This window comes from Columba livia, chromosome 1, assembly GCF_036013475.1.
Source record: "Columba livia isolate bColLiv1 breed racing homer chromosome 1, bColLiv1.pat.W.v2, whole genome shotgun sequence".
Classification (NCBI taxonomy): Eukaryota; Metazoa; Chordata; class Aves; order Columbiformes; family Columbidae; genus Columba; species Columba livia.
Window position 1 is genome coordinate 181557815 of NC_088602.1, and position 27249 is coordinate 181585063.

Consider the following 27249-nt stretch of genomic DNA (forward strand, 5'->3'; position numbering starts at 1 on the left):
GAGACCTTCAGTGGTTCATAAGTAGATTTTAATATAAAAAGCTGACATTTGTGGCAATACAGCTTCTATATTGTAACATCATGACTTAGTCTCTCTTGATTTGCACAGTTCCTAGAGAAGCATGTTACAGGGATTAAATCCCTTTGAATGTTAATGTGTTCCTCTTTTGAACCACAAAGAATATTAATCCTCCTCCCCTCATCTACCAACAGCTGCACTGTTTTTTCCTACTTGACAGCATGGAACCAGATAGCAAGGCATGATTGACCTGAATGTAAATATTGCTGTTTGGTTTTGAACAGCTTACTTTTTGTGGAAATTCAACAAACCTGGCAACAGCTTATCTACAGCACAAATAAGAATAAGTGTTCAGGCACCTGGAAATCCCTTTCTAAACAACTGCATCAGAAGAAGTGTAAAAATAATTACCTGACTAATAAACTAATAAACTTTACAATCCCCTCAAATATTTACAATGACTAGTACACGAAGTCAGACTGGAATGTTCCCAGAAAAGGGGCTTGCATGTGTGTACACAATCACACATGCATATATAAATATATATATACACCTATTATGGAAAAGTGAGGGTAAAAGCACACAGCTACAGTTCAGTTCAGGCATAATTCAAGCATATAGGTCTAGAGCCATCCATTAAATCCTTACAAATTAATCGAATTCTACATAACTCTCATTCAGCCACTCCATACAGTTTGTGGAAGGACTCCAACTTCAACAAAAGCTAGATAACACAAGAATATGCAGGCTGACCATGAAATCCACGAAATTTCTATTATCAAAATAAGTATTTTCACACATTTGAAGAGTCCTAAATCAGATCAACTGCCAGAGTGCTTTTCATTCAGAATTAAATGTACAACTGACCGATAAGCCAATACAAATCCTGGTCTCCACATATAATCATTTAGAGTCCCAAACTTCAAATCCAGGAAACAAATCTAATAATATTTACTATTCTGAGTTTTCACAGACATTTTACAATAATTTTTCACATTTCGTTCGTCTTTATTCTTTGAATTATTTAGAAATATCAACACTGCAGAAGCCAATTATGTATAAATTACTAAGAAATGAGTATGGTTTGTGTTCAAAATAGAGATTATATTGACTAATTAATGGAAGCTTCCAATCTATTAAAAAATCCTTGTAAGATCATAATCTTTCTGCCTCTGTACTACAATACTAAAGCCTTTGGCATAAATTATTATTTACAATTAACGCATACTGTGCTGATGCACTTTACAAATATCATGGTATTACTGAGAATGTCTAAAAATGTTATGCTCCATTTATTTCTGTAGTTCAAAAGCAGCCCAACCTGTTAAGATAGTGTACAGCTCTAACTGATAAGACAGAAAAGAGCAAGTATTTCCACATAAACTACAAATGTTATTATCATACATGACCTCGCTGAGGAACTTAACATGACAGTTGCAATGCACATTTTTAGGATAAAGATGCTTAACAAAAATCTACCATCTCATATTTATGATATGAGCTATATAACCAAGGAGTAAGAATTATTAAAACAGCTTAAAAATAATCTCAAACCTATTTTAAACAGGAATAGGACTGCATTTAGCATTCTATTTATTTAAAAACTTATTTATGCATACATATTATTTTCAGTTCATCTTGGATGCTTTAATAGAGATAAAGCTCTTGATTACCTTGATTTTCCATTACACCCAAGAACATAAGGGTAATACTCTGCTATGTGCATAGAGGCTCTTACCCCAGGGTTAAAAGAAGGTAAATGGTGCCCAGTGACAGGAAGAGTGGCAACGGGCAGAGACTGAAGCACAGGAGGTTCCATCTGAATATGAGGAGAAGCTTCTTTACATTGAGGGTAACAAAGCACTGGAACAGGCTGCCCAGAGAGGCTGTGGAGTCTCCTTCTCTGGAGACATTCAAAACCTGCCTGGACACATTGCTTTGTGATCTGCTCTAGGTGAACCTGCTTTAGCAGGTGAGTTGGACTACATGATCTCCAGCGGTCCCTTCCAACCCCAACCAGTCTGTGATTCTGTAATTCAAGGTAGTTTGAATGTGCAGTTCAGGATTTATATTATGAGATAGAAATTTTCATGAAGACACTTATGTAGTGTTTGCCATGTAGCACCTTGCTAGCTGTCTATAAAAATAACCAAACCAAGCACATTCCACAAAAAATAGATAATTATCTGGAGAAAGAAAAGCACAAAACCATGAAAGACATGAAAGGTGACAACCTTTGGACTCTAAAAGTGTTTATATATCATGCCTGGGTAGAAGAGAGATTTTTCAGATGATATGAAAGTTTAACTCAGAAAATTTAGCATCTAGTTCTGCTACAATAAATAGTTTTAGTACTGAAAACATACTTAGTTTTTTATAGCTTACAAAGGTGAATCACATCCTAAGCTCTTGCTTTCTAGTAATTAAAATACGTCAAATAGAAAAGAATGACAAGTTTGCAAAACAGTGTTGGTAAGATGACATGGAACAGCTTGGCCCAAACAGTTTAGAGTAAGGAAAAATGAACTAGACTTCGTTCTAGCTCTCTGTGTCTCAGAAGACTGGATCTAATCTCTATTAACACCAATTATACATTCTCTAGCCTGGTAAATTGGACTTAAAAGTGAATATAGATGAAACGAATATCCACTTTACTGCATTTCACACGAATCTCACAATTCTGAAACTATGTTAAGACAAATAATTTTCTAAGCACTGCACAGAAGTTAAAAATCATGTTGTTTATTTAGCTATTCTTCATAGAGAAGCACAGACAGACTTAGATGTACTCTCAATTCAAGGAAAGAGGGGGTGGAAAGGTGAGAAGAGCAAGTAAAGTGCTTCACATAGCTTAACACTGACCCATTCAAGCAGCTAAGGAGCAGCCTGGAACAGCTCCAAAGGCTAAAACAGCTCCCTTTCCAGTTTTGCTTGGCCAGATGGAAAATGACCATGTTTCAGGATTTCAAGCAGTGCTTAGGCTTGGAATGTCTGATGTGTTACTCCATTTTTAGCTTAAAAAAAACCCAACAAAAACTTATTTGCTTATTTCATGTAGTATTTGATTAAACTGGTTTGTGGATAACAAGATATATCATATTGGGGCAGCTGGGGGGTAGAGGGGAAAAACCAACCAAACAAATAACCACAACAAAGAAGACCATAAAAAAAAAAAAAAAAGTGGAAACAGAAAGAATGGAAGAGCTCAGAATGTGACTGATGTAGGAGCACCATCCTGCCCTTCAGGGGAACCCTTCTTCTTCAACCTCCAGCTTTTATATAACTGAATATAATTATTCCATATGCTTAAAAATGTTAATTCAAAATATGGAAGTATGCTGTTTTTTTCAGATTAAATTATAACTGTTTCTCTGTATCAATGCTTCTATTTATTATTTCTTCATCTAATGAATTTTTCACTATTTCATGTTATACTCCTTATTTATCTGTTAGTCTTTAAACTTCAGTATTACTTATGCACATTACAATGCTAATGAGATTATACAGCCTTTAAATGGACACCATGAGAAATTCTGTATGTGATCCGAGCTCATTTATTACTCAAAATACATTATTATTGCTTTCTAGTCGTTAAGGCTAATGTCATCATATGAATTAATATGATGGAAATGTAATAGATGCTTTGTTTAAATTTAAGTGATAGAACCCTATACTGTCTTCGTTGAAGGGTTCAGTCACCCTTTCTACCACAGATCTTTTTAAAAATAAATATTAATAGTTTTAAATTAACATGTACTGTAAAAAGGATTCTTTTAAAACTCAAAGAACTGCAGAAAAATAAAGGGGAATTGAAGAACAAGAACATAATGGTTAAAAAAACTACTAAAGAAATTAATTTACCTTGCTCTTTACTAGCCAGAGTCACCAACAGAAGCTATAATACAATTAAACAGCACACACTGTTGATAGGAGACACTGCTTTATCCTCAAGGGAATTTCTTCTGCAGTTGTCCTCCAAGTTTAACCTTACTGCTGTGGCATCTCTTATTCTTTTTACTAGCTCAGAACCAGGGTTCAGTTTAATCTGCTATCAATGGAAAGAATTAAAAGTAGACCATATACTGAAATTATGCACTAACAAAAGGAACACTGAAGTGCATAACTTGATATTTTCCACACTTAACAGTATTGTTAGATTTTAAGTCATACCATCTGTTTAGTAAAATAATGCTCAATGAAATACCAGCTGTAAGCAGGAAGTCAGAAGTAATTTACCACTCGTATAAGGTTTCTTTCCAGGCAGAGAAGAAAGGAAGAGTTGAAGAGCTGAAGTTTGTATTGAGAAGACTAAGATTTTTTTTTTTTTTTAAGCCTATACCCCTTCTAGTTCTTAAGTACTATATAAGGAAAATATTTCCTTTCTTAACCCTATCCATAATAGACTTCCCTTCTGCTACCAACTTATTTGCTTAGTTCTAATTCAGAAATTCAGACAGTTTTTTTCTCAAGTATATTTACTAAAGGAGAAGATTTCAACTTACCTGATGAAGATCGTTGCCCAAAACATATTCCTGAAAGTAACCTGGTGCAGCAGATGATGCTCTAATGGCCTGCCAAAGTTTATACTGACAGCCTCCAATATAATGAGACTTAACACCAGGGAAATGATTGTAGTTTCTAAAAACAAATGCTTTCAGTGGTGTTCCTCTGCTTACAATGGTGCTTACTGCAGCTACCTAGTGAGTTAAGAGGAACAAAAGTAGTCATATATATGATGATGATAATAAGAACAACAGCTTCCCACAATATGAAATTCAGTTCATACATTAAATGCGTCTCTGGAATCCTACTTGGTTTACTATTTATTTACTTTTTCATAATGCCTATCTAAATTTAAAAAAATGAAAGTAAGAAAACAACACCAAAACAAAACCCCAAAAAGACCACATCCAACCAAACTTCCTAAAGTTAATGCTATTTTTAACCTGAGATTATTTGTTTCCACTGGTTATTCTATTTCTACTAATATCTATCCATTCATATTTAAACAAAAAGCTGGTGTCATATAGATTATTTTAAAATGTTTTGTCTTTATGAATAGTAGTTTGTTCTCAAAAGTCTGTAAGCTGCAATGCAACAATGCACTTAATGACATTGGAAAAGTCAACCAAATTCTTTTTCCAAGAAAATGATTACTTAATGTTGCAATGTGAGTTAAAGGATTGGAGGAAGTATCTCTCCCAAAGAAAAAAAACAAAAGAATCAAACATAAGTCTTTCAAGGTTCTTTTGTAAAGACACTGAAATGCCATCAAGAAAAAGTCACATATATATAAAAAGTCATAAAAGTCACATATATCTAAGTGAAAAGCCAAAATGGTCTTTCCATAAAACAAAACATATGACTGGAAGAAAAAAATAAATAAATAAAAAATTTACATCTTACAGATATAATCACACAAGGTAAGAGTACTTATAGTTATGGGTGGGTGTTAGAATGTGCAAGACCTTTAAGTGATGATGCCCCCAGCCTGGCTGGCACTGTTAAGAACAATACTCTTCAGCAGACAAGTGGGTGTTCGATTCTATTTTGTTTACTATTTCAGAGAGTAGGGTGTTTTTGTGAAACATTACTCAACAGCACTAGCAGCTCATGCTGTGATATCACTGTATTCATTTCCATTCTTCAGCTACATAAATGAAATAACTTAATTCACAGTAAGTCCGTTTTTATTGTTCAATATGACAATGCAGAAACACCACACAGACATGATCATACACTGTCATTCAATGGAGGAAAAGTTTCCTGGCCTTGTCAAAAGAAAGGTTTGTTTCTAAGCACTGATAGATGCTTGAATTTATTTTTGGTAATACCCATATACACTTGCACTTCATGATGCAGTCTAAATTATGAAGTGCTGAGCACCTTTTGGAAAAATCCATCTCACCATGAATTTAACAGAGAGCACACAACTGTGTGTTTTATTTCTATTTTGCTGTAAAGAGTGCCAGCACTGCCAGCACTACAAAGCTATTACTGGGAATAGCTAGTTTCGACTCTATTTATATTCACATTTTATTACTGAAGAACATGGAAGGAAGCCAAAGATCCCAGTTCAAAGATAACTTTCAAGTCAATGTAGGATAGCTTCTCTCTCAGAAAGCAACATACCACTCCAGCCTTTTCATGTCCTTGTTTTAGACATGGGCTAGGAACGCAGTCAGTCAAGAACTTGTTTCTATGTTTAGAAAAATGTGAATATCTTCCATTTAACAGTAAAGCATTGAATACAGTGCTATGACACCAAAACACCTGTTAATTACAGATTGTTCTGAAATATGTCCTATCATATTTCCCTTCTTTCTTCACACCCTATCCTTCACCAAGAATAAAATACCCATGCTTTCTCATCTTCCACTCCCGCGCTGTTGCTGTATATAACACCCTCCAATTAATTGGTGCCATTTACACCATATAGGAAGAGTAGAGATCTCAGGGCCTATGAATGTGACTGGAGAAAACATGGTAATCCATATAAAGTGAGGAGATATAACAATAACAGATCACAGCCAACATGACAGGTTCTCCAGATACTAGAATGCTCTTATATGAAAGAACAAACTTTGCACAACTTCAAGAAGTTGACCTAAGTACTTCTCTGTTTACAAGCCTTTTAACATCTCTGAAACATATTCTAACTCAGAGTATTAATTAAAATAGGAGAAATTGCTGCAGAAGTTTAAGAATCTCATTAATTTTTATCCTTTAAAAGCATGCGTTATCTCATATGGAAGCTTGAAGACTGTATCAACACTCATGCCGTTTATCCAATACTCTTCTTGGGATAGTACTTTTACTCAGAACTCTTAAAAGTACTTTTGGAACTAGTATTTACCTTAGACAACTGTACTTACCTTCGGACATTTGGAATTCCTTGCAGTTTCAATCATAAGATTTGAGCCCATTTTTTCTCTGCAAATTGAAAATGGTCTATCAGTTTAGCATGAACAAAAGACATCATTCTCATCCTTCTGAGAACCTTGCATTTAAAAGACATGACAGTAGGAAGTAGTGCTTCCACTCACAAAAACACCACCTTTATCAATCCAGTCAGGTCAGAAAACAAAAGAAGCTTAAAATGCTACAGTGGCAGTAGCCCACAATCTAAACTGTATTTGAAAGCACAACAATTTACTGTTCCACTAGTGGACATCTGTGCTTGAAGGATGGCTGGGTACATGTTCTTGAGAGGGAAGAAGGAAGGGGGACAGCTCCTATCATTGAACACTGCTGCTGACACAATCCTCATATCAATAGCACTGTGGGGTTTTTGGTTTGTTTGTTTGTTTGTTTTGTTTGTTTTGGTTGGTTGGGTTTGTTTCCAATAAATGTATTAATTCCAGTCTCACAGTCACCAACCAGAAGGGAAGAGTGCCATCTGCACTCATTTATTACAGGAGATGAAGGCACACAGAACCATGAAGTAGGAATATTCAGAAATAAAAGGTAAGACTGATAGAGGTGACATATGAAAGACATGTACTGATTTGCATCACTTTCATCTACTTCCTAAATATCTGTATTAGATTTTTCCTAAATCTCTGTATTAGATTTTTTTTTTCCCCCATACCCTGAATGCAAACATGAAAAAAACTACATAAGCAATATCTACTGTTTAATTACTGGAACTGTTGAACTGAATTATTTTCTCACATCTCTTTTCTTATGAAGCCAGGAACTGATGCTTCAGAGTAGGTACAAAAAATCCCTTCAACTACTGTGCAACTTTAGACATTAGGGTCTAAAGTTTAATATCACCTCCAAATTTATTTTAGTTTTCTTATTAGCATTAATACTGTAATAACTTGTTATATATATGTCTTTGTCAAGCCACACTGTTCAATTACCTTTACCAAAGTCACAACACAATTAATTCCACAGTTTATACACATATTGTGTTAACAGAGAAAGAGTTGTAATTTTAATTTTATTGAATAATTCCTTGTTCTTTGAGAACAGAAATTCTCAAAATATCTTACTATCTTAATTTACCACTCGTTTGCTTTTTAAATTACAGATAGAGAGTCCTAATCTCTTTGTATGAGTAGCCTTTAGGCCAGTGGCTATTTTTTATCAATCTTAGAACAGAAACATTCTCTAAAATGGGGTAACTGGGATTGTAACTAGTATTGTAAAAGCAAACATATTATGGATTAATATAACACCAGTGTAACATTTTCTGTATTTTCAATCCTGATTATCACACATGGAATCATTTTGTTTGACCACAAGCATACAGATGTTTCATTAAACTGTCCATGACAGCAACCAAATCACTTCTGATGTTAAAGTTAATTTAAATTCTGTAGGCATTTTACATTTTCCACTCATGAGTTATTATTTTACACATAATTCCATTTGCCATCCATTTTTTCCATTTATCTCCTTTGTTTGTTTCTGTCTGTGACCTAGCTCCTCTAGACATGACCTACCTAAACAAGTCTCTTTTATAAATGTTGCTCTTTCAGTGCTTTGAGACACTATTATTGCAATGCTTGTTTCAGTAATGCTATGAAGAACATACTGCCAAGCACAATGGGCTACAGCCAGGCTGCAATCAAATGGTCTGGACAAAGAATTCTATTTGAAAGGCAAAATTGTAACTTTTACCCCCTTCTAACAACAACAAAAGTAGCAGGGAACTATGACACCTTTACCAAACCTACAGGAGAGACTTTTATTTCATGTTCAATAAGGATACAGAATATCTCACTGATAATGTTGCAAAATCTGTTAAGTATGTCTGGAGTGACTAAGTGGTACAGAACACATTGCCTGTCTAGTCACTGGAAAGCACTCTCAATTTATACTTCAATTTGCATAACAAATACCGGTTTAAAGTGTTATTACTTGTAAACACAAATACATGCACTATCCTGTCAACAGAGACCATGCAACTTTTACCCTCCCCTCTATACAGTGCTTGACTGCTCCTCAGGATTACAAATTCCCAGTATGGGATTTCAGTTAGCTTGTGAAAAGCCCTAGCTGCTCATCAAATTTCTGCAATAGTTTCTCAATACAGTACAAAAGTAGTAAATTGTATATGTAAATAACAGTTGACAACCAGAAAACCTGGAACTGTAAGACAGCTTCTTAGAAATGCAATTCAATATAGCATCACATAGGCTCATGTACAGTAAGTATAATTTTCTGCAAAAAAGTAACATAAGTAACTGATTAAATCCATTCCTCAAACTGAAATTCAAGGAATACGTAAGAAGAGTTAAAATAAACATATATGTAAGACATAAAATAAATTCCCTGCAGTACTCAGAAGTTAGTTAACAAAAATTAGTTGTCATTTTCTAAAATTGAATTTATAATATGCCTCATGAATGCAGGTGAAATTAGCTTAACTATTTTCAGCAAGAACACTTTCTGACAGAAAATAGTATCATCAATATTATGGTAGGACTAAACACATTTTGCATGACTGGATATTGTAAATGGATGCCACCTATTTCAAGCAATGCTGACAAGTATACTACCATTTAAACAACAAAACAACATCCAGCACACATAAGGCTTTTAAATTTAAAACAAAATATAAAGCAGTTTTTCCACGCAATGACTGAAAGTTAGACCTGATGTTCTTGTTGCCATAAGGACATGCTATATCCTTTCATTTCCCTTCTTAGTTTAAGTTTCCACACCACAAAGAAACCTACAGGAATCCCTCATTTTCAATAAAATGATATGTAGGCATAGCATCTTCCTTCAACACTGCAGAATTAGGTCAACAAAAACTCGTTTGCTGATCAGTATATTTTTAATTTAATCTATGGATAATATAGTAATTGCCTGGTTTGTGTCCTCTGTACAGCAGTAGAGAGCGCTTTACCTCTCTCATGGGTTACACACAGCTACCAAGAATAACAGCACTTTAATTAAAGGTATATGAAATATTTTCACATGAGGTAATTCTGATTTTCGTAAGACTTTGAGTTGGGCACAGGAAAGAAAGAGAAAACAGAGAAAATCTCGTTTCTGAAGAAAGAGGCACTCTAGATATCTGAGAAGAAAAAACTCATTATAATAATTTGATAAATAAATTTATTCATAAAAAGATGCAAGAGCACAGAGAAAAAGTGCTTGGAAGCCTCCCTCTCTACTTCAGCAAAGCAAGATGCTTAGAACTCAGGCAGCACAGTTATTCCCACTATAATGTTTAGAAGAAATGATTTCAATACCATAAAACACATTAACCATCTTCCCAAACAAATTTGTAATTACTTATCCAAAGAAGCTCTTTACCATTTTCCATTTGCTCTCAGAGAATATTGTTTCAGTTGTCTCGGCAGCAGTGCCAGCTGAGACTGCTTGGAAAACTATGACATTGGTTTGCTAAAAATGGAACTATCAATACAAATACAGATGAATAAAGCTAAGTAAGAAACTTGTAATAAATATTAATAATTTCTTCCCGTGACTTTTCCTAAATATCCATTAATGCACTTGTATATATATATATGTATATATACAAATAAATACCACTTCATTGACAACTTTGACACAGCACATATTTTTTTGTTGCAATCCTTACAGCTCATTTACCTTCTCAAGTAAAGGGGCAATGGGCAAAACCCCTCAATATAGCAGCTAAAATTAAAAATCCCTGCTACAGCACATTATTTCATTTCTCACAATGTCTCCTAATAAGAAAAAAGGCACAGCAGGTGGCTAGTAAAATTTGTAGCAGATCTATAATGAGTCAAATCAAGCAGAGCTGGCAAACATACAGGAATATAATCAGAAATCAGTGCACTAAAGCTTATTTCATTCCCCAGAAACAGAAATCATTACATTAAAGGCTTTCAAGGTTTTGGTAAATATGAAAACAGCTATTCCAAAAGAATGAGCGTATATGCTAATCCTTTCCAGTTTTAAGAATTTGCTTATCAGACAGCAAAACAAACAAACCAACCAACCACAAACAACAAAACCCAAAAGCTTTCAGATATTATATATTAATAAATTCTTTTTCAACTGATCTTTATTTTTTTTTTTTTTACTTACTTGAGTATTTTTTCCCAGATATCACTGTCATAAAAGGCATGACTCCAACCCATTTTGACTGTTCCAACAATGACATTCTGCTTAAAAACATCTGATCCTAACTTGCGATACAGTTCTTCACAATCATCCAGAGGGATATGGAACAACCCCAACATAAAAGCTAATATAGCTCCTGAAAAATAAATATTTTGAAATGTAAAATATAGCCTGGAGTAAGAGTATAAAGATGGATTACCATTTAATGTAGTTAATAGGTTAGCGGAATCTTGAAAAGGGAAGACCAACTGACCTTTATAACACTAAACCCCTGTTCAAAGATGACAAACTACATTTTAAAAGGATGTATATAAGACAGGAAGAGTCTGCTTTCAAAAACAGAACTATGAGGAGTTGACAAATGGCATTATTTCATTCTGCAGATTTCATTTCTGCAAACACATATATGGCAGAAGGCAAATTAAACCCACTTCTTTATTTGGAAAGATAAATTAGTAAGAGAAATCTGTGCTATGGTATTAAAAATATATTTGGAGCATTACTTGCTATCTGGTAAAGTCTAGGAAAATTTTGTAAAAAGAAGGTACTTTTGACTAGTTTGGAATACATTTGGTTGCAACTATGTAAAATTAGTCATTCATATGTACTGCCATCTAGTGTGTGCCTAAAAAAACCTGACAAGCTACTATTGTAGGAACAAACAATGGTATCCAAAAAGGATGGTTGCAGAATACCATCAAAAAGACTGTAAAAATACAATTAATGCATCACCACAATTCTTAACAAATGGAAAGGGACATATACCACCCTTATATCTCATTGTGCAATATTGCAAGGACATGTAATTAAGCATTAGGAATAATTAGGACACAAGATTTTTACCATTTGGAAGAGAACACAAATAGGTTTGAATAACATCAATTTAAAAGGAGTAAACTATTGAAATAGCATAAGAATAAAACACATTTGCAAAAAGAACAACATCAAGTTACAGATGGCTTTAAAGGAAACAGGACTTCTAAGCTGCTTTTGTTCCGACAAACCCCATCACTATAGGCAAGTATCAGTTGTTGACGGTCTCATTTTTTCAAAATGTAGCACACATGCTTAACATAACCTGGGCCTACTCAACACAAAGTTTCATCAACAGAAACTTACTCAACTTCCGAATCACCCCATGTCAGCATCTAACACAGAGTAAACATCTAGCAGCAGAGAAGCACCATTTTCCTAAATCACAGAACTTCCTTTTCCTCTTAACTCTGCAGCATCAATTCTGTAATATCACATATTTGCTATTTTGGTGAACAGTTTCAAAGCCAAAGTGGTAAAATTCATATCAAATGCAAATTCATTTTCACTTAACAGAATCATAGAATGTTCTGAGTTGAAGGGACCCATAAGGATCATCAAGTCTAACTCCTGTCCCTGCATATGACAACCCCACAGTTCACACCATGTGTCTGAAGGCCTTGTCCAGTCTCTTCTTGAACACTGTCAGGCTTGGGGCCGTGACACCTCCCTGGGGAGACTGTTCCAGTGCTCCACCACCCTCTGGGTGAGGAACGTTTTCTCATGTCCAGCCTAAACCTCCCCTGGCACATCTTCCTGCCATTCCCTCGGGTTCTGTCATTGGTTGCTAAAGAGAAGAGATCACCAACTACCCTTCCTGCTCCCCTTGTGAGGAAGTTGTAGACAACAATGCGGTCTCCCCTCAGCCTCCTTCAGGCTGAACAAACCAAGTGACTCTAGCAGCTCCTCATAGGGCTTCCCCTCCAAAACTTTCATCAACTTTGTAGCCCTCTTCTGGACACTTTCCAGTAGCTCAATATCTTTTCTATACTGTGGTGCCCAGAAAGGCATACGGTGCTCCAGGTGCAGAGTAGAGTGGGACAATCACCTCCCTCACCCGGCTACAATGCTGTGCTTGATGCATCCAGGACACGGCTGGTCCTCTTGGCTGCCAGGGCACACTCTTGGCTCATGTTCAACTTTCTGTCACTTCATGTCCTGAGAAACAGCACCAAAAACTGCAGTCCACATCAGCACAAAAGTGGCAGTGGATAATATCAGAGGGAAAGCACGCATTAAAGGGCTTCGCTGAAACCTGCTGGATGGTAAGAAGACACTCAGAGGAGAGTAAGGTAAAAAAAAAAAAAAAGAAAAAAAAAAAAATCGAAGATAAGGTGCAGGCTTTGTCAGATGGTCCAGTGAAAAAATGTTTCTGATGCTTCTAACACATCCTGCTCTGTAAGACAGACTCGTACGCTGCAGCCACCATCTCAAGCTTGATGGCAAACACTTTAGGGGGAAAAAAATACCTAAATAAAACCAGAGAGGCTAAGGGGCATATCTTGAAGAACACAGACATAAGATTACACAAGATAGGCAAGAATATACCCTGACAGACAAAAGTTTTCCTTCCTTATTCAGTATTAGGAAGACTTCAGACGAAATGCTACACCTAGACCCAAATGACGTTCTTCAAAAAAGATGTGGAAAACTGAAAAAAAAAGAGAAATCACACAAAAAAGTCCCCAAAAATGACCACAGGTCAAGGAAATCAGTCTGTAAGGAAAGCCTGAGTAAGCAGGCTATGATGAAAGCCTTTAAATGCAGAAAGGCTGCTACAAAGAGGAAAAAAAGAATCTGTTATCCATGTTCCTGGAGAGTCAGGACAAGAGGAAACACATTTGAACTACAACAGGAAGATCTATGTTAGACATTTGGATTTTTTTTTCCCTAAAGTGAAGACAGCAGAGCACTAGCACAGATTTTCTGAAGAGGTCTAACATGAAGCGAAATCTTAGAAAACTGTCAATAGTGAAACACACAGAGCTGATCCCTCCCTTGAGAAACAAGATAACCTCCTAAGGATACTTCCAGATCCATAATGCCATGACTTGATCTATTCATGAGTTCTCCTGAAAAATACACTTCTTCCATCAGAAAGGTTTTCAAAATGCATTTCAAAACTGCAAAGTCATTATGGGAAAAAAAAAAAAAATCATCAGAGACATGCAAGCTTCATTTAAGGAGGCTCCTCATCTGCAAACCACTGAAGGCTGGAAGAAATACAAGGTGGCACCAGCAAAGGCTGGAAGAATACAAGGTGGCACCAGCCCTGTGCTGTTCTTAACAACTTGAGAGGATTATTTTGGGATAATACCCCAATGCAGACCGCGCATACATCCAAAACTGATAGTAGAAGAGACTAACACAATTCAGATATCTTTGTAGCAAAATGCACTGGAAAAAAATATGCTTAGAGAACCTACAATTACACTATGTCAATGATTGAATCTCTCATACAATGCACCTGAATGCCACTAGTTACTAGATCAATATAGAAATTTAGGAAAAAAAAAAGTATTTTTAGAATTCTTGGGGCAGGCCAGCACATCTGAAAATGTGGTAGTATGCGCTTAGCCTGATCACATACTCTTGATGTTATATACTGCTCCCTGTGACTGAATTATAAGTGTACCACTATTGAGAAGTATCTGTGATATATTTGAAGACTGCGCAAGCAGTGCAAACAAGACACAAGCCGCGTCCACAGCACACCTACGCGTAAGTTGTCCTCAATGGGTTAAGTGCTCTGTGCATTTATAAAAGCATGTCATACTCTGGAAAAGAGTGATAATCATCCTCACTTGCAGAATTCCCAGCAACCCAGTTCATGTGGCAATGGCACTTCTTCCTCTCAGCTGCCTTGTTCTCATCTTTGAATTTTTGCACAGAACAGGCACAAACTTAGCACACAATTTACATTATCTTGGTTATCATGGCATTGCATGTACTTGCAGATTTCTTGGTGCTTCTATGCCCAGATGTCATACTCAGCAATAGGCAAGTGACCTAAGTATGCAAGGCCCATAACAGCATCATTATAGTGATCTTTCTCTACAGCTACCTGCATTTACACCCCATGACCACCAGTGAAGAGAAGTACAGGGAAGATAACTACAAAGACAGACTCTGTGATGCTGAATTCACAACAAAGTGCTTATTTCTAAACCTCAAAGGCAAAACAGCTAAATGATATTGAAAGAAAGGAAAAGCACAGCAGGGAAAAAAAAAAAACACAACACAAAAACAAACAAACAAAAACCCACCTCCTCTAATGCACAAGAGGAGGCTCCTTCCTACCACTTAATACATCAGTCTTGCAAACCACTATTAATCCAGTTGCAAGCTTCTGCAAATCTTATTTACTTGCACCATCAACACAAACTGAAATAGGAAAGTACACTGCTAGCATAACACTGACAGATATGTACAGCCAATCCCAGCCACATCTTGTCACCTAACGCAAGGAGAACTAGTGCAAACACTCGATAGTGTAAACGAAGCTTGAAAGAACATATTACTAGCGCTTACAAAACCACATATCTTGTGGAAGAGTTAAGAATAAATTTAGTTTTAATCAGAGTAGTGGGATCAACTTAAGAACACCAGGCCCCTCTATCAAAGATAAAATGTGTCTTTAACATGATTGAAGGAGACATTAGAGAATTGTTTTGTTAGTGAAACTATCTTCCAAAAAAACCAGCCACTTACTGCTAAATTAACAAAGGACTTTTTTCAAAGACTATTAAAAATGTAAAGCAGGGAACTATATTCTGCATACAAACAAATTCTGTCTAGTAGACATTGTTCTCTACTATTTTGAGTCTACTAAGCAAATCTCTGGGAACATGAACATTATAAACATTACATATACTCAAGGTGGCTGCATTTAATGTTATTTCTGAATTACACTGTCTGGAAGATGAGTATAGTGAAAAAAAAGAATGTGAGTTTCTAAAGGAAACAGAGCTATTAACTACAGCATACCGCTTATATTAGAAATCAGAATTATGGTGCTACTTGTCTAGTATAATTTCCAAAAGAGATGACTGTCTTTTAACAAGAACCTTATGGATTAGAGTTTCCTGTTTCCTAGGGAAGAGTAACTTATCACTGAGTCACAGACTAATTAAGGCTGGGAGGGACCTCTAGAGGTCATCTAATCCAACCTCCTGTTCAAACAGGTTCAATTAGAACAGGTTACTCAGGACTTGTTCAGCTGAGTTTTGAATACATCCAAGTATGGAGATTCCACAGCCCATGCAGGAAACTTCTTCCAGTGTCCGACCATCCTTGCAAGGAAAACATGATTCCTGATGCCCAACTGTAACCTGCCATATTCCAACTTCTCTGTTGGCTTTTCTCCTATCACTGTGTACCTTCAAGAAGGGTCTAACTCCATCTTCTCTGTTTTCCCATTAGCTGAAACAGCAATATGGTCTCTCCTTAGTCTTCTCATGCCTGAGTAAACCTAGTTCTTGCACTCTCTCTGTCATGACCTCCAGTCCCTTGACCATGTACTTGGCGCTCTGCCAGACTCACTCAGTATCTATAAGAATGTATCCAACAGAATAGAATTTACTGAGAAGCCCAAAAGCAGACATACAGTGGCCAGAGACACTTAATCTGTTGGGTATATATTTGAGCATGCAAGCCAATACATGGTCAGCTTTCCTTGCCATAAGGGTACACTGATCATTCATGTTCAAGGCATTCCAACAGGACCAGGTTGTTTTCTGCAAAGCTGGTTTCTAGCCAGCCAGCTCACCTCAGACACAAGGCTTGATACTTGGCTTTATTGAACCCTAGGTGGTTCCCGTCAAGCCATTTCTCCAGCCTGCACAGGTTGATCTGAAGAGAGGGCACCACTGTATGACCACTCCTCCTAGTATCATCCAAGATCTTGCTACAGGTAGACTCTGTCCTGCTGTGTAGTTTATTAATAGAAGATAGGAAATATCACTGGTCCAGTATCAGTCCCTGAGTGATATTACCTTAGTTGTCTGTAAAGCCCCATAAACATCTAAGCTACTTGTATCTGCTCAAAATGACAGTTTCACATTCATTGAAAAAAATGACAAATGAATTTGAGGTTTTAATTAGAAGCAACAAGTACATAATGAATCACTCAAAGTTCTTCTTCAGAAGAAAAAAGAAAGCCTTTAGAAGTCACACCTGTACTCTCCCAGTTTACACTTCAAGTCAGAAACCAGCAAGTTCTGCAAAATCTACATTAGTCCTCAGATGTTCTTTTAGTATATTCACGACCAAATAACAACTTGTGGCTTAACAATTACCTGTGCTTACACCACAAATGTAGTCAAAAAGTTGATGAACCGGCTTTCCAGTTAGTTCTTCTAGTTTCCGTAGGGTCTGAAGTGCAACTAAACCCCTGAAACAAAAAAAAGATCCTTCACACACAATGGTAATTTTATCTTACATAGCTCTAACTAAGTTCACCTTTACTTAGTTATAACTAATTATAACTTTGTAACTTGCAACAGTAAGAATCCTGAATATTTCAGGGAATAAAAAAGTAACAAAACACAATTTAAATGGATTGATGAATATTAGATATAAATGACATACACAGACATACCAAAAATAGTACTCAATAGCTACAGCTGTATCATTTTGTAGCAAAGGCTCGGGGATGATCACCTGTGGATGTAGACTGAGGACAGATTTTGGCTGCATCCACCCTGCACAGCACTTACAGTTTGGTCTTAATGGGGCTATATAATGCCCCTTGCAACACAGTATTTTTCTGTCTGACTTTTTTGCCTCAATTCAATGTGTCAGAAATAACGGGAGAAATGCATTCCAGACCATCACACTTTTGCTTCTATAGCATGAAACAGAGCATCTGGCATGCAAAGTGGCAAACTCTGCTGGAGAACTGTGTACAGCAGGAGCACCAAACCAAGCACCCTCTTGCCAACACATTCTGTTGAGAATGGCACCTTCTGCACGCTGTCCCCAAATCTGTCCTGGCTTGTGCTGAAGAGCACTAGTTAACCCAGTCCAAAACTATAACCAGCTGAATGCCACCAATTAGGTGGCACAACAACCAGCGGTCAGTGCTCATGGTCACTCCCTGGACTTGTTTCAATAGTGGTATAGATGTAACTATCACTCTCTAAGACAACTGGAAATACAAAATCAGTAGCCACTTCTTGAAAATCTTGTACTATAAAACATACTGCAAAAAATCCTCCATTGACAATGAAACACATAGAAAACTCTTTTCTATCTGCTTTATTAATAGGTATATATATATGCCTTTACAATACCATGCATACTACCAAACTGCCCTCGTATTTTATTGGAACAAAACAATACTTCAGCATTCAGAGCTACAGAATACTTCCCTTAAAACAAGGTTAAGCTTGTATAATTTTCCATAAATACTTAAACTTCATTAAAATATTTTACTAATTATTATATGTTGTATTAAGGCAGTAGCCCCATAGTTTTTAAAAGACTACTGCCTAGTATAAGCACCAAGTCTACAGAAAAGGTAGAATTCTGATTAATTAAAAAAAAAAATCCACAGAATGGTTGATGTCAACTATTTCATACATGATTTGCTAGCAAGGTGCCAATGTGAAGAAGATAAATGAGAAAAAAATGTCCTTGTAATGTCACTAAAAATCTAACATGAAAGTTAACACACTGTATTTGTATATATTGGCATCATGCTCTTATTTGTTAAATGTCATTCTTTCTACTTTGCAAAATCTTTAAGGTTTACAATGAATTTTTGGAAACACAAATGTTGAAGCTGTGACATACTCCTCACTGAAAACAACTGACTTTGATGCAAGAAATACTATGGGGAAACAAAATGTTGGTGAAACTATTTCTACATGGACTTCATATTTCTCTGTCTACCACTAAAGACTTGTGAATTGGTAAATATTTGCCAACAAGATTTCTTCAAATATGCCTGAAAACACAGCTCTTCATCAGACCTCAAATGTAACGAATGTGGTTCTGCTGCTACTCTTTACAAACTGTGGCAGATGCACAAATTCATGCAGACCTAGTGCTCACATAACTAAGGAGATGTGGTACATAAACCAAAGAAAAAAGTGTTCATTGTAGAAGAAATATAAATTAGTAACATGGATAGAATAACTTTCACTACTAGCCTATTAAATGTTCCATATGAGACCAGTCCTGCTAAGGCAGGTCACCCTCCAGAAAAGTGCAACAACATTTTTTGTATTACTAAGTCAACACAACCATAATCACCAAGTACTTGTAGCATTTCACAAAAATTTTGTATTCTGAGATTAGCCTTGTGAGCAGACTAACTCAAATAACTATTTAATTCATTTCCAAAAGGAGAAAGAGCCAACTGAAGTACTTAAGTATATAGCCAACTTTAAATGGGTAATTTCCATGTCATAGGACTCCTAATGCATGGCAATTTAAGCACAAATGCGTACAAAGTGAAACCCATCACTTGGATGGTCCAACATACAGAACTGTAAATCACAAATTGCATCTTTGAACACAAACTTAAAGAGAAACTGAAATTTTATTTTCAGTTACAGAATGAAAAATGTCTACAAGTACATAAAAAACCCAGAGGTTTTACCTTGTTCCTCCTCCATCAATAGCGAGGACCCGAATTCCCCAGCCTTTCACAGGGTCTGTATATCCAATTACAGCTAAAGTCTCTCTAACAGCAGCCTGAAGACTTTCATCATTTGCCTGTCTCAGTCGCAGTAGGCATGGGATTAATTTTTCCTATTGATAAATATAATTAGAATGAAATATCTTTGTATGTTTACACCAAGACAATCCATACTTAAGTTTACTAGTTTGGCATTTAAGTATTATATTACTTAAACTCAGAGGAAAAATTCTTTAAATCTGTATTCACCCATCTCTCTTTCTAACAAGGGAAAGGATAGACTCCAGTATTATGTAGTATGGCCCTCATTGTTTAATTCTGATAGGTAGGTAGTTTAGCAATCAAGGTGAAATGTAAATCTTTCTAATAGCTAGAAAACCTATATTTACTAGCAGTTCAGTTTTACAGACAATAATTTCACATTGGCCAAAATAAACTCAAGTACAGAGCACACTAAGCTAAAAGCCCAGGCTTTGCTGAATAAGTACCATAATGCTTCAAAATGGGAAATGCCTTCGAAGTACACTAAGACAAAAATAAAACAAAAATTAAAATTCTTCCTCACATTAAGTATTTTTAAATTTACAATTATTATCACAAAGATACAGTGTATCATAATAAAAATGGGAGTAGTGAATGCATTCTTTCATTTTAAAGTAATTTCCATCTATGCATGTGGATGCCCAACCTGTGTCCTGCCCAGATGATTCACCTGGTCTGCACTCCACTCCCAATGATCTCTTTTCCGAGCAATTCTACAATCTATGTCACACATTCGCCATCTTCTAGAAAAAGGTACAGGACTAACAAAAGCTGTGCTTTGGCTAGTACTGCTAAAATAATCTACCACCCACCTCCTGTCCTCTCACTGCAGGAAAGGGAATGAGTAGGACTAGATTACATGAGCTTATGTGATGGTTTTACTCCATTCTTGTCATTTCTCTTCAAAGGAAGCATGCAAACAAGCATAAAAACAGTTGTGCATATGTAGATCAACTGTACCGTACATTCTGTTTGGTCAGTTGCAACAGAGGACACGAGTGTATGACCTTTGGCTACCACTAGAAAAAGCTATACTATCTATCCACATGACAATGCTCTATGCTTCTAAATTAAACATTGCAATCTCAAGAGCCTTAAGCTAAACTACTGATAGTTTGCATATCAATCTGCTTAAACCAGCTAAAAAAATGCTATAAAAACAGACATTCACATTGTAATCAAAGAATGTTAGGGACTGGAAGGGACCTCAAAAGATCATCTAGTCCAACACCCCTGCTGGAGCAGGAACGCCTGGATGAATTTACACAGGAAGGCATCCAGGAGGGTTTTGAATGTCTCCAGAGTAGGAGACTCCAAACCCGCCCTGGGCAGCCTGTTCTGTCACCCTCACCATGAAGAAGCTTCTTCTCAAATTTTAGTGGAACCTCTTGTGTTCCAATTTCAACCCATTACCCCTTGCCCTACCATTGGCTGTCACCGAGAAGAGCCTGGCTCCATCCTCATGATACTCACCCTTTATATATTTGTAAACATTAATAAGGTCACCCATCAGTCTCCTCCAAACTAAAGAGACCCAGCTCCCTCAGCCTTTCCTCATAAGGGAGATGCTCCACTCCCTTAATCATCTTTGTTGCCCTGCGCTGGACTCTCTCCAGCAGTTCCCCGTCCTTCTTGAACTGAGGGGCCCAGAACTGGACACAACATTCCAGATGTGGTCTTACCAGGGCAGAGTAGAGGGAAAGGAGAACCTCTCTCAACCTACTAACCACCCCCCTTCTAATACACCCCAGGATGCCATTGGCCCTCTTGGCCACAAGGGCCCAGTGCTGGCTCATGGTCATCCTGCTGTCCACCAGGACCCCCAGGTCCCTTTCCCCTACACTGCTCTCTAATAGGTCATTCCCCAACTTATACTGGAACATGGGGTTGTTCCTACCCAGATGCAATACCCTACACATACTTTCCCTTGTTATATTTCATTAAATTTTTCCCCACTCAACCCTCCAGCCTGTCCAGGTCTCTTTGAAAGGCAGCACAGCCTTCTGGCATGTCAGCCACTCCTCCCAGCTTGGTGTCATCAGCAAACTTGCTGATAGTACACTCTATTCCTCATCCAAATGAATGATGAATATATTGAATAATACTGGCTCCAGTACTGACCCTTGGGGCACTCCACTAGATACAGGCCTCCAACTAGACTCCGCCCCATTGACCACAACTCTCTGGCTTCTTTCCTTTAGCCAGTTCCCAGTCCACCTCACTACCCAATCGTCCAGACCGCACTCCCTCAGTTTAGCTGTGAGGATGCTGTGGAAGACAGTGTCAAATGCTTTACTGAAGTCAAGGTAGACCACACCCACCGCTCTGCCATCATCTATCCATCTTGTTATGTACTCATTAAAGGCTATGAGGTTGATCAAGCACAACATCCCCTTGGTGAAGCCATGTTGACTGCCCCTAATGACCCTCTTAAGATAGCACCAAGGATAAGTTGTCCTCCTTCTTGCCCTTTTTGAAGACTGGAGTGACATTTGCTTTCTTTTAAAAAAAAAAAAAAAAAAAAAAAAAGACTAGCCCATAAAGGCACAGAAGAAAGTTTTGTTATTCTATATCAATCATCGATCAGATATTTATATTTTGTCTAAGCATAAAGTCTATTTGCACCTTAATTGCAACTCCTCTGCTCTCTGGAAATTCTAGAAGATGATAGGTCAGTTCTTCAACCCTGCTGATACAGATTCTTCGATTAGAGGATCTTCGTAGGGCTTGAACTAAAGCTCGAGTCCTGTTATCAATACTCACTCTTGCAATAATCTAAAACAAGATAAAGTTATACAAATAACATAAAACCACTCTAAGAAACATGTACAACTTGTCAAGACTAATTCCAAACTTATTTTAAGACTTCTCAGAAGTAAAGGACAGCATGTTGTACTACAGACCTGCTACAGGATCCAAGTAAGCATTGCTTAAACATAAACAGGCAACCTTTTGACTCTTTGTTTACTAGAAAAGTAAATAAAGGAGGATCACAGCAACAATACACCAAACACGTGTCAGCATGTACTCAAATGTATTTTCAGGGCAGGTCTGAAATCACAGTATTTGGACCAGGTGTAAGATTACTATAACTACAACAACAACACAACTAGATCTATCTATATTTATGTACTCTCTACATACATATGAACTAAATATATGCATATACTATACAGACATTATGTACATATATACTTAATATATAAAGTTACATATATATACTTACATAAAAACATACACATTTACGTATACATATACTTACTTGCAACTACATATATGGATATGTAAATTTATATATAACTTACATATAATATGTATAAATTTATTTTGATTTTATGTGTATATAAATATTTATATAAGTACATATGTACACATATATAAATGTGTACATGTGTACTTACATATATGCAAGTACAGGCATAGATATGTGCTTATTGATGTAACTATAGAAGTTTACATATAGATGTATACACAGTTGTGTATATATATATATATATATATATATACACACACGTGAATAAAATATACATAGAAATAATATATAAAGAAATAACACTAAACACTGACTTGCCTTTTCTCTCTGTAGAAACAGATGCTTTTCCCTCTCTTCCGCAGCCTTTACCTCTTTTGCTTTGTCCTCCTCATCCTTCTCAGACACTTTTTGTTCTGGCTGTTTACTCTTTTGTTGTGAAACAACTTTTGCATCGGATCTTAACCTGGGAACCAACCCACCAATGTAGCTGTCCACAAAAGCCTGTACACTGTTACTGGGATACGAAAGAAAGTTTGCAATACTTTTTTTAGTGGAAGCTGGAAGAGCAGCATTTGTCTTTTCAGCACCCAGAGTCTCTGCTTCAGGAGCTAAAGTTGCTGCTGAATCCACTATCTTCTCTTCACTCATTTCAGTGTTTTCTGATGAATCACATTTATTCTTCTCTTCATTTTTCAAGTCCTGTAGTAAAGCATTCCTTTTTCTCTCTTGATCCATAACAGAATTATTAAAGTACCAGTTGATATGATCAGCTACAAAGTTGAAAGTCTCTCCAAAATTTGTAGAAAAGTAGCTTATATGAAAAAGGTGGTTTCTAGTAGACACTGAATCTTCTGGAGTATCTTGGTAAGTGCCTCTTGACCTTACTAACATAGACTCTGAGTTTTCACTTACACAAGCGGATTTCTTTGCAGCTGGGCCTCTGTTGCAATCCTCCTGACTTCTGGCATCTGAGACTTGTTTAGCATTTTCTAGATTTGCACTGAAGTTATCTGCATCTGCATTACTTTTATTTGCTTTTCCCGGAGTATCTGAATGTGACTTTAATCGAGCTATCCGTGAAACAAGTTCACTGTGAGTGCTAGACACTGCCTTCGAAACAGATTCTATAGTATTCTTAATTCGTGACATGCGATTGTTCACTTTTGTAAGTCCTTTGGCAGAAGAAGTTAGAAGTTTAGAAACTCTGTAGTATAAAAAGTCATGGCTGTAAATGCATTTGTTATACCAAAGTGTTCTGCTTCTGGCCCATCTACACCGAGGCTCACTTGTATGAAAAACCCTTTGCTGAATGGCATGATTTATCCTCCAACTAAATTTAGGTCTATAAAAAAACAGGTATTTGTTTCTTTGCTTCCACCAAAGTCTTTTTGGGTTAATCACAAAGAACAAGTATGTGTCTAAAGAAAAATGAACTGTCATTACTTATAAATAATCACACCTTTTCTATGTTGCTTGCCTACTTAATTCCAAAAATTTATTTCAACAAATTAGTCTCGTATCACGGTGTTATCTGAAAAATATAAAAAAAAACAACAATGAAAAGCCCAAACCAGTAACAAGTTTAACTAAAATTGCAGAGATGCTTAAAGCAGATGCAGCTTATTTATTCTTTCAGTTAAGACAGATAAACATTCAAACCAAATAATCTCACAGGGATATCTGCTGCTCAGGGCTTTTGGTAGCGTCATCCAAAAACTTTCATTTCAACACAATTATTTCTTAAAGGCCAGTGTAAGCCCATCTTGAGCAATATGCAACAATTCTCAAAAGCATTTAGTGACACATAGAAAATTGCTTGCTGGTCCTTCCAGTATCTCTTTAGCAAATTATCTTGTGCGGAGACCAAATTTCAAATGAAACTGTCATTATATTACCAACCCCTTGAACACCAGTTCTTTGAGCAGAGCTTCAGCATAAAGTCACAAGTTGAATGAAACACTCCTGTCCTAAGAACTAAAGGTGGTATAAAATTGTCACTGCACATGGTAAGACGTTTCTGAGGTGGATCAGAATTTCACACAGTATACAAAAGTTATGCTGAAACTGCAGCCACGAATGCATTATTCACCTAAACGGCAAGCTCAGACTCCTCCAGCTCCTGTGACAAGTGCCGGGGAGGTGGGGCAGGCAAACCCCCGCGCAGCCCGCGATGCCACCGCAGGCAGGGGTGTCCTTACCTCGAGCTGCCCCAGCGGTGCCTGAACCTGCGCCGTGCCCGTCCGCTCCCGCAGCGACCCCGAGGCGCAGCCGGGCTGCAGGCCGCTATATGAGCACAGGGCGCCTCCCGCCGCGGGAGGGGGAGCAGGTTCTGTCTGTACCTTGCACCATTTCGCAGAAACGATTTCGAGAGCGGCCGCGTCAACAAGCGGCGGGTCCCAGCCCGTCCCGTCCCGTCCCGGCGGCCCTACGTAACGCGCCCACACCCACCCCTGCGTCACGCACGCGAGCCCCGCGTGCCCGGCACGCGCTCATCCCTCCCCCTGATGGCCTCCCCCTCCGCCCCCCGGGGCGACGCGGCCCAGCCCGGCTGCGGGTGGTACCTGCTAGGCAAGGGCTGCCGCCTCCCCCCGCTCCCCAGGCCGCTGCCGAGCGCCAGGCAGGGCCCAGCGCGCTCACAACCAGGGCGGCCGCCGGGGCCGTGGCCCGCGCGGTGCCACCCGGCGGAGCGGGCGGGAGGGGACACCGGCGACTACGACAGCGGCCCGGAGCCCCGAGGGGAGCTGGGCCGCGCTATCGCGCCTGCGCGGCGCTCCGCACTGCCGGAAACAGCTGAGGCACGCTCTCGCTCACCGGCCGCCGCGGGGGGCGGAGCCAGGCGGGGCAAGGTCACGGCCGCGGCGGCGGCTGCGCCTGCGCGAGCGCTGCGGCCGGCGGGGGCGGGGCGGGGACGTGCGGAGCGGCACGCGGGGCGGGGCCGGGGCCGTTTCGCCTCAGCACGGGCGGGGCGGGGCGGGGTCCGCTTGGGGTCCGCCCCGTGGCGCGCGGGGCTCGCCCGCGGTCCGCCCCGTGTCCGCCCGGTGCCAGCGGCGCTGTTCGCCGGGCGGTTCTGCCTGGTGCTGCGTGGTGCTGCCTGCGGCACCGGGCTCTTGGCGTCGAGCCCGCGGAGGCGCTGGGATTGAGGGGGCCGTAGGGAGAAGGTGGTCCCCTACCCGGACACCTCCCCTCCTCTCGGTGCGGGCGGGCCGCGCGTATCCTCCCGCATTTCCGCATAATACTGGAGAAAGGTCACGAATACTGTTTTTCATGGGTTTGACAGGTTTGGGAGGCACTTTGATAAAACCCAGGCAGACTTCAGCAGCAGGCCTGTGAGCTTACAGCCTGTGCGGCCTCTCCGAAACACAATGTTGATGAAATTGCCTAAAGTTGGGGTGTCTGTGAAGGATGGTGTGTGCCCCACGAGCCTCATACGCTGATGGACACCTCGCCTTGAGCATTAGGAGCAGGACAGAGTTTCATTTGTGGTTTGAGATTCCAGTCGTCTGCTCCTGTTCTTTCTCACAAATTAAAAAACAGTAAAATTAATTTCCTAACATGATACTTTCTTCCCCAAAGGAAAATCCATATCCATTGCATGTTGTAATTATTATCACATGTTTTTTATAAATTGAACAGATTGAAATTTCTACATCTCCCAGTGCAAGACATTCTCCAGCTCTTGAATATTTTATGAATATTAACTGAATAATTTGTAGTTCCTTTCTTGGCTTCTGTCAGTGTGGTGGGTCGATCCTGGCCGGTCACCAGGTGCCCACCAAACCACTCTATCACACCCTCTCCATCCATAGGACAGGGGGAGAAAATACCCATGAAAAGGTCATGGATCAAGATAAGAACAGGGAGATCACTGACCAAGTACCATCATGGGCAAAACATACCCAACTTGGGGAAATTAAATTTTTTTGCCAATTAGTAACAGAGTAGGATAGTGAGAAATAAAAATAAATCAAAAAACCCTTTTCCCCTCAACCCCCCACCTTCAACTTCACTCCCAGCTTCTCTCCCTCCTTTTGTCCTGCAGCAGCACAAGGGGATGGGGAATGGGGGTTGCGGTCACTTCATCACATGTCTCTGCTATTCCTTCCTTCTCATGGGGAGGAATCCTCATGCTCTTCCCCTGCTCCAGCTTGGGGTCCCTCCCATAGGAAACAGTCCTCCACCAATTTCTCCAACATGAGTCTTTCCCATGGGCTGTAGTTCTTCAGGAACTGCTCCAATGTGGGTCCCTTCCATATGTTGCAGTCCTTCAGGGACAGACTGCTCCAGCTTGTGTCCCCTACAGGGTCACAAGTCCTGCCAGCAAACTGACTACAACCTGGGCTCCTCCCTCCAAGGGGCCATGGGTCCTGCCAGGACCGTGCTCCAGCATGGACTTCCCACAGGA

General features: G+C 38.6%; 1 protein-coding gene across 2 annotated transcripts in view; it reads right to left on the reverse strand.

Annotated features, from left to right (window-relative positions):
• PNPLA8 (patatin like phospholipase domain containing 8) overlaps positions 1–25632 on the reverse strand; it is a 41189-nt gene extending 15557 nt beyond the window's left edge. The window contains exons 1-8 of one of the 2 annotated variants that reach the window (XM_065048702.1): positions 25409–25632; positions 23166–24378; positions 22220–22369; positions 19514–19665; positions 17205–17299; positions 11059–11230; positions 6894–6951; positions 4521–4715 (exon numbers count right to left, since the gene is read on the reverse strand). In XM_065048702.1, the coding sequence (XP_064904774.1) occupies positions 4521–4715; positions 6894–6951; positions 11059–11230; positions 17205–17299; positions 19514–19665; positions 22220–22369; positions 23166–24287 (1944 nt within the window). In that variant the 5' untranslated portion in view covers positions 24288–24378; positions 25409–25632. Of the gene's footprint in view, positions 1–4520; positions 4716–6893; positions 6952–11058; positions 11231–17204; positions 17300–19513; positions 19666–22219; positions 22370–23165; positions 24379–25045; positions 25277–25408 lie in introns of those variants that run through there. The other variant, XM_005508777.4, reaches the window with a different exon arrangement.
• Between the last annotated feature and the right edge of the window lie 1617 nt (positions 25633–27249).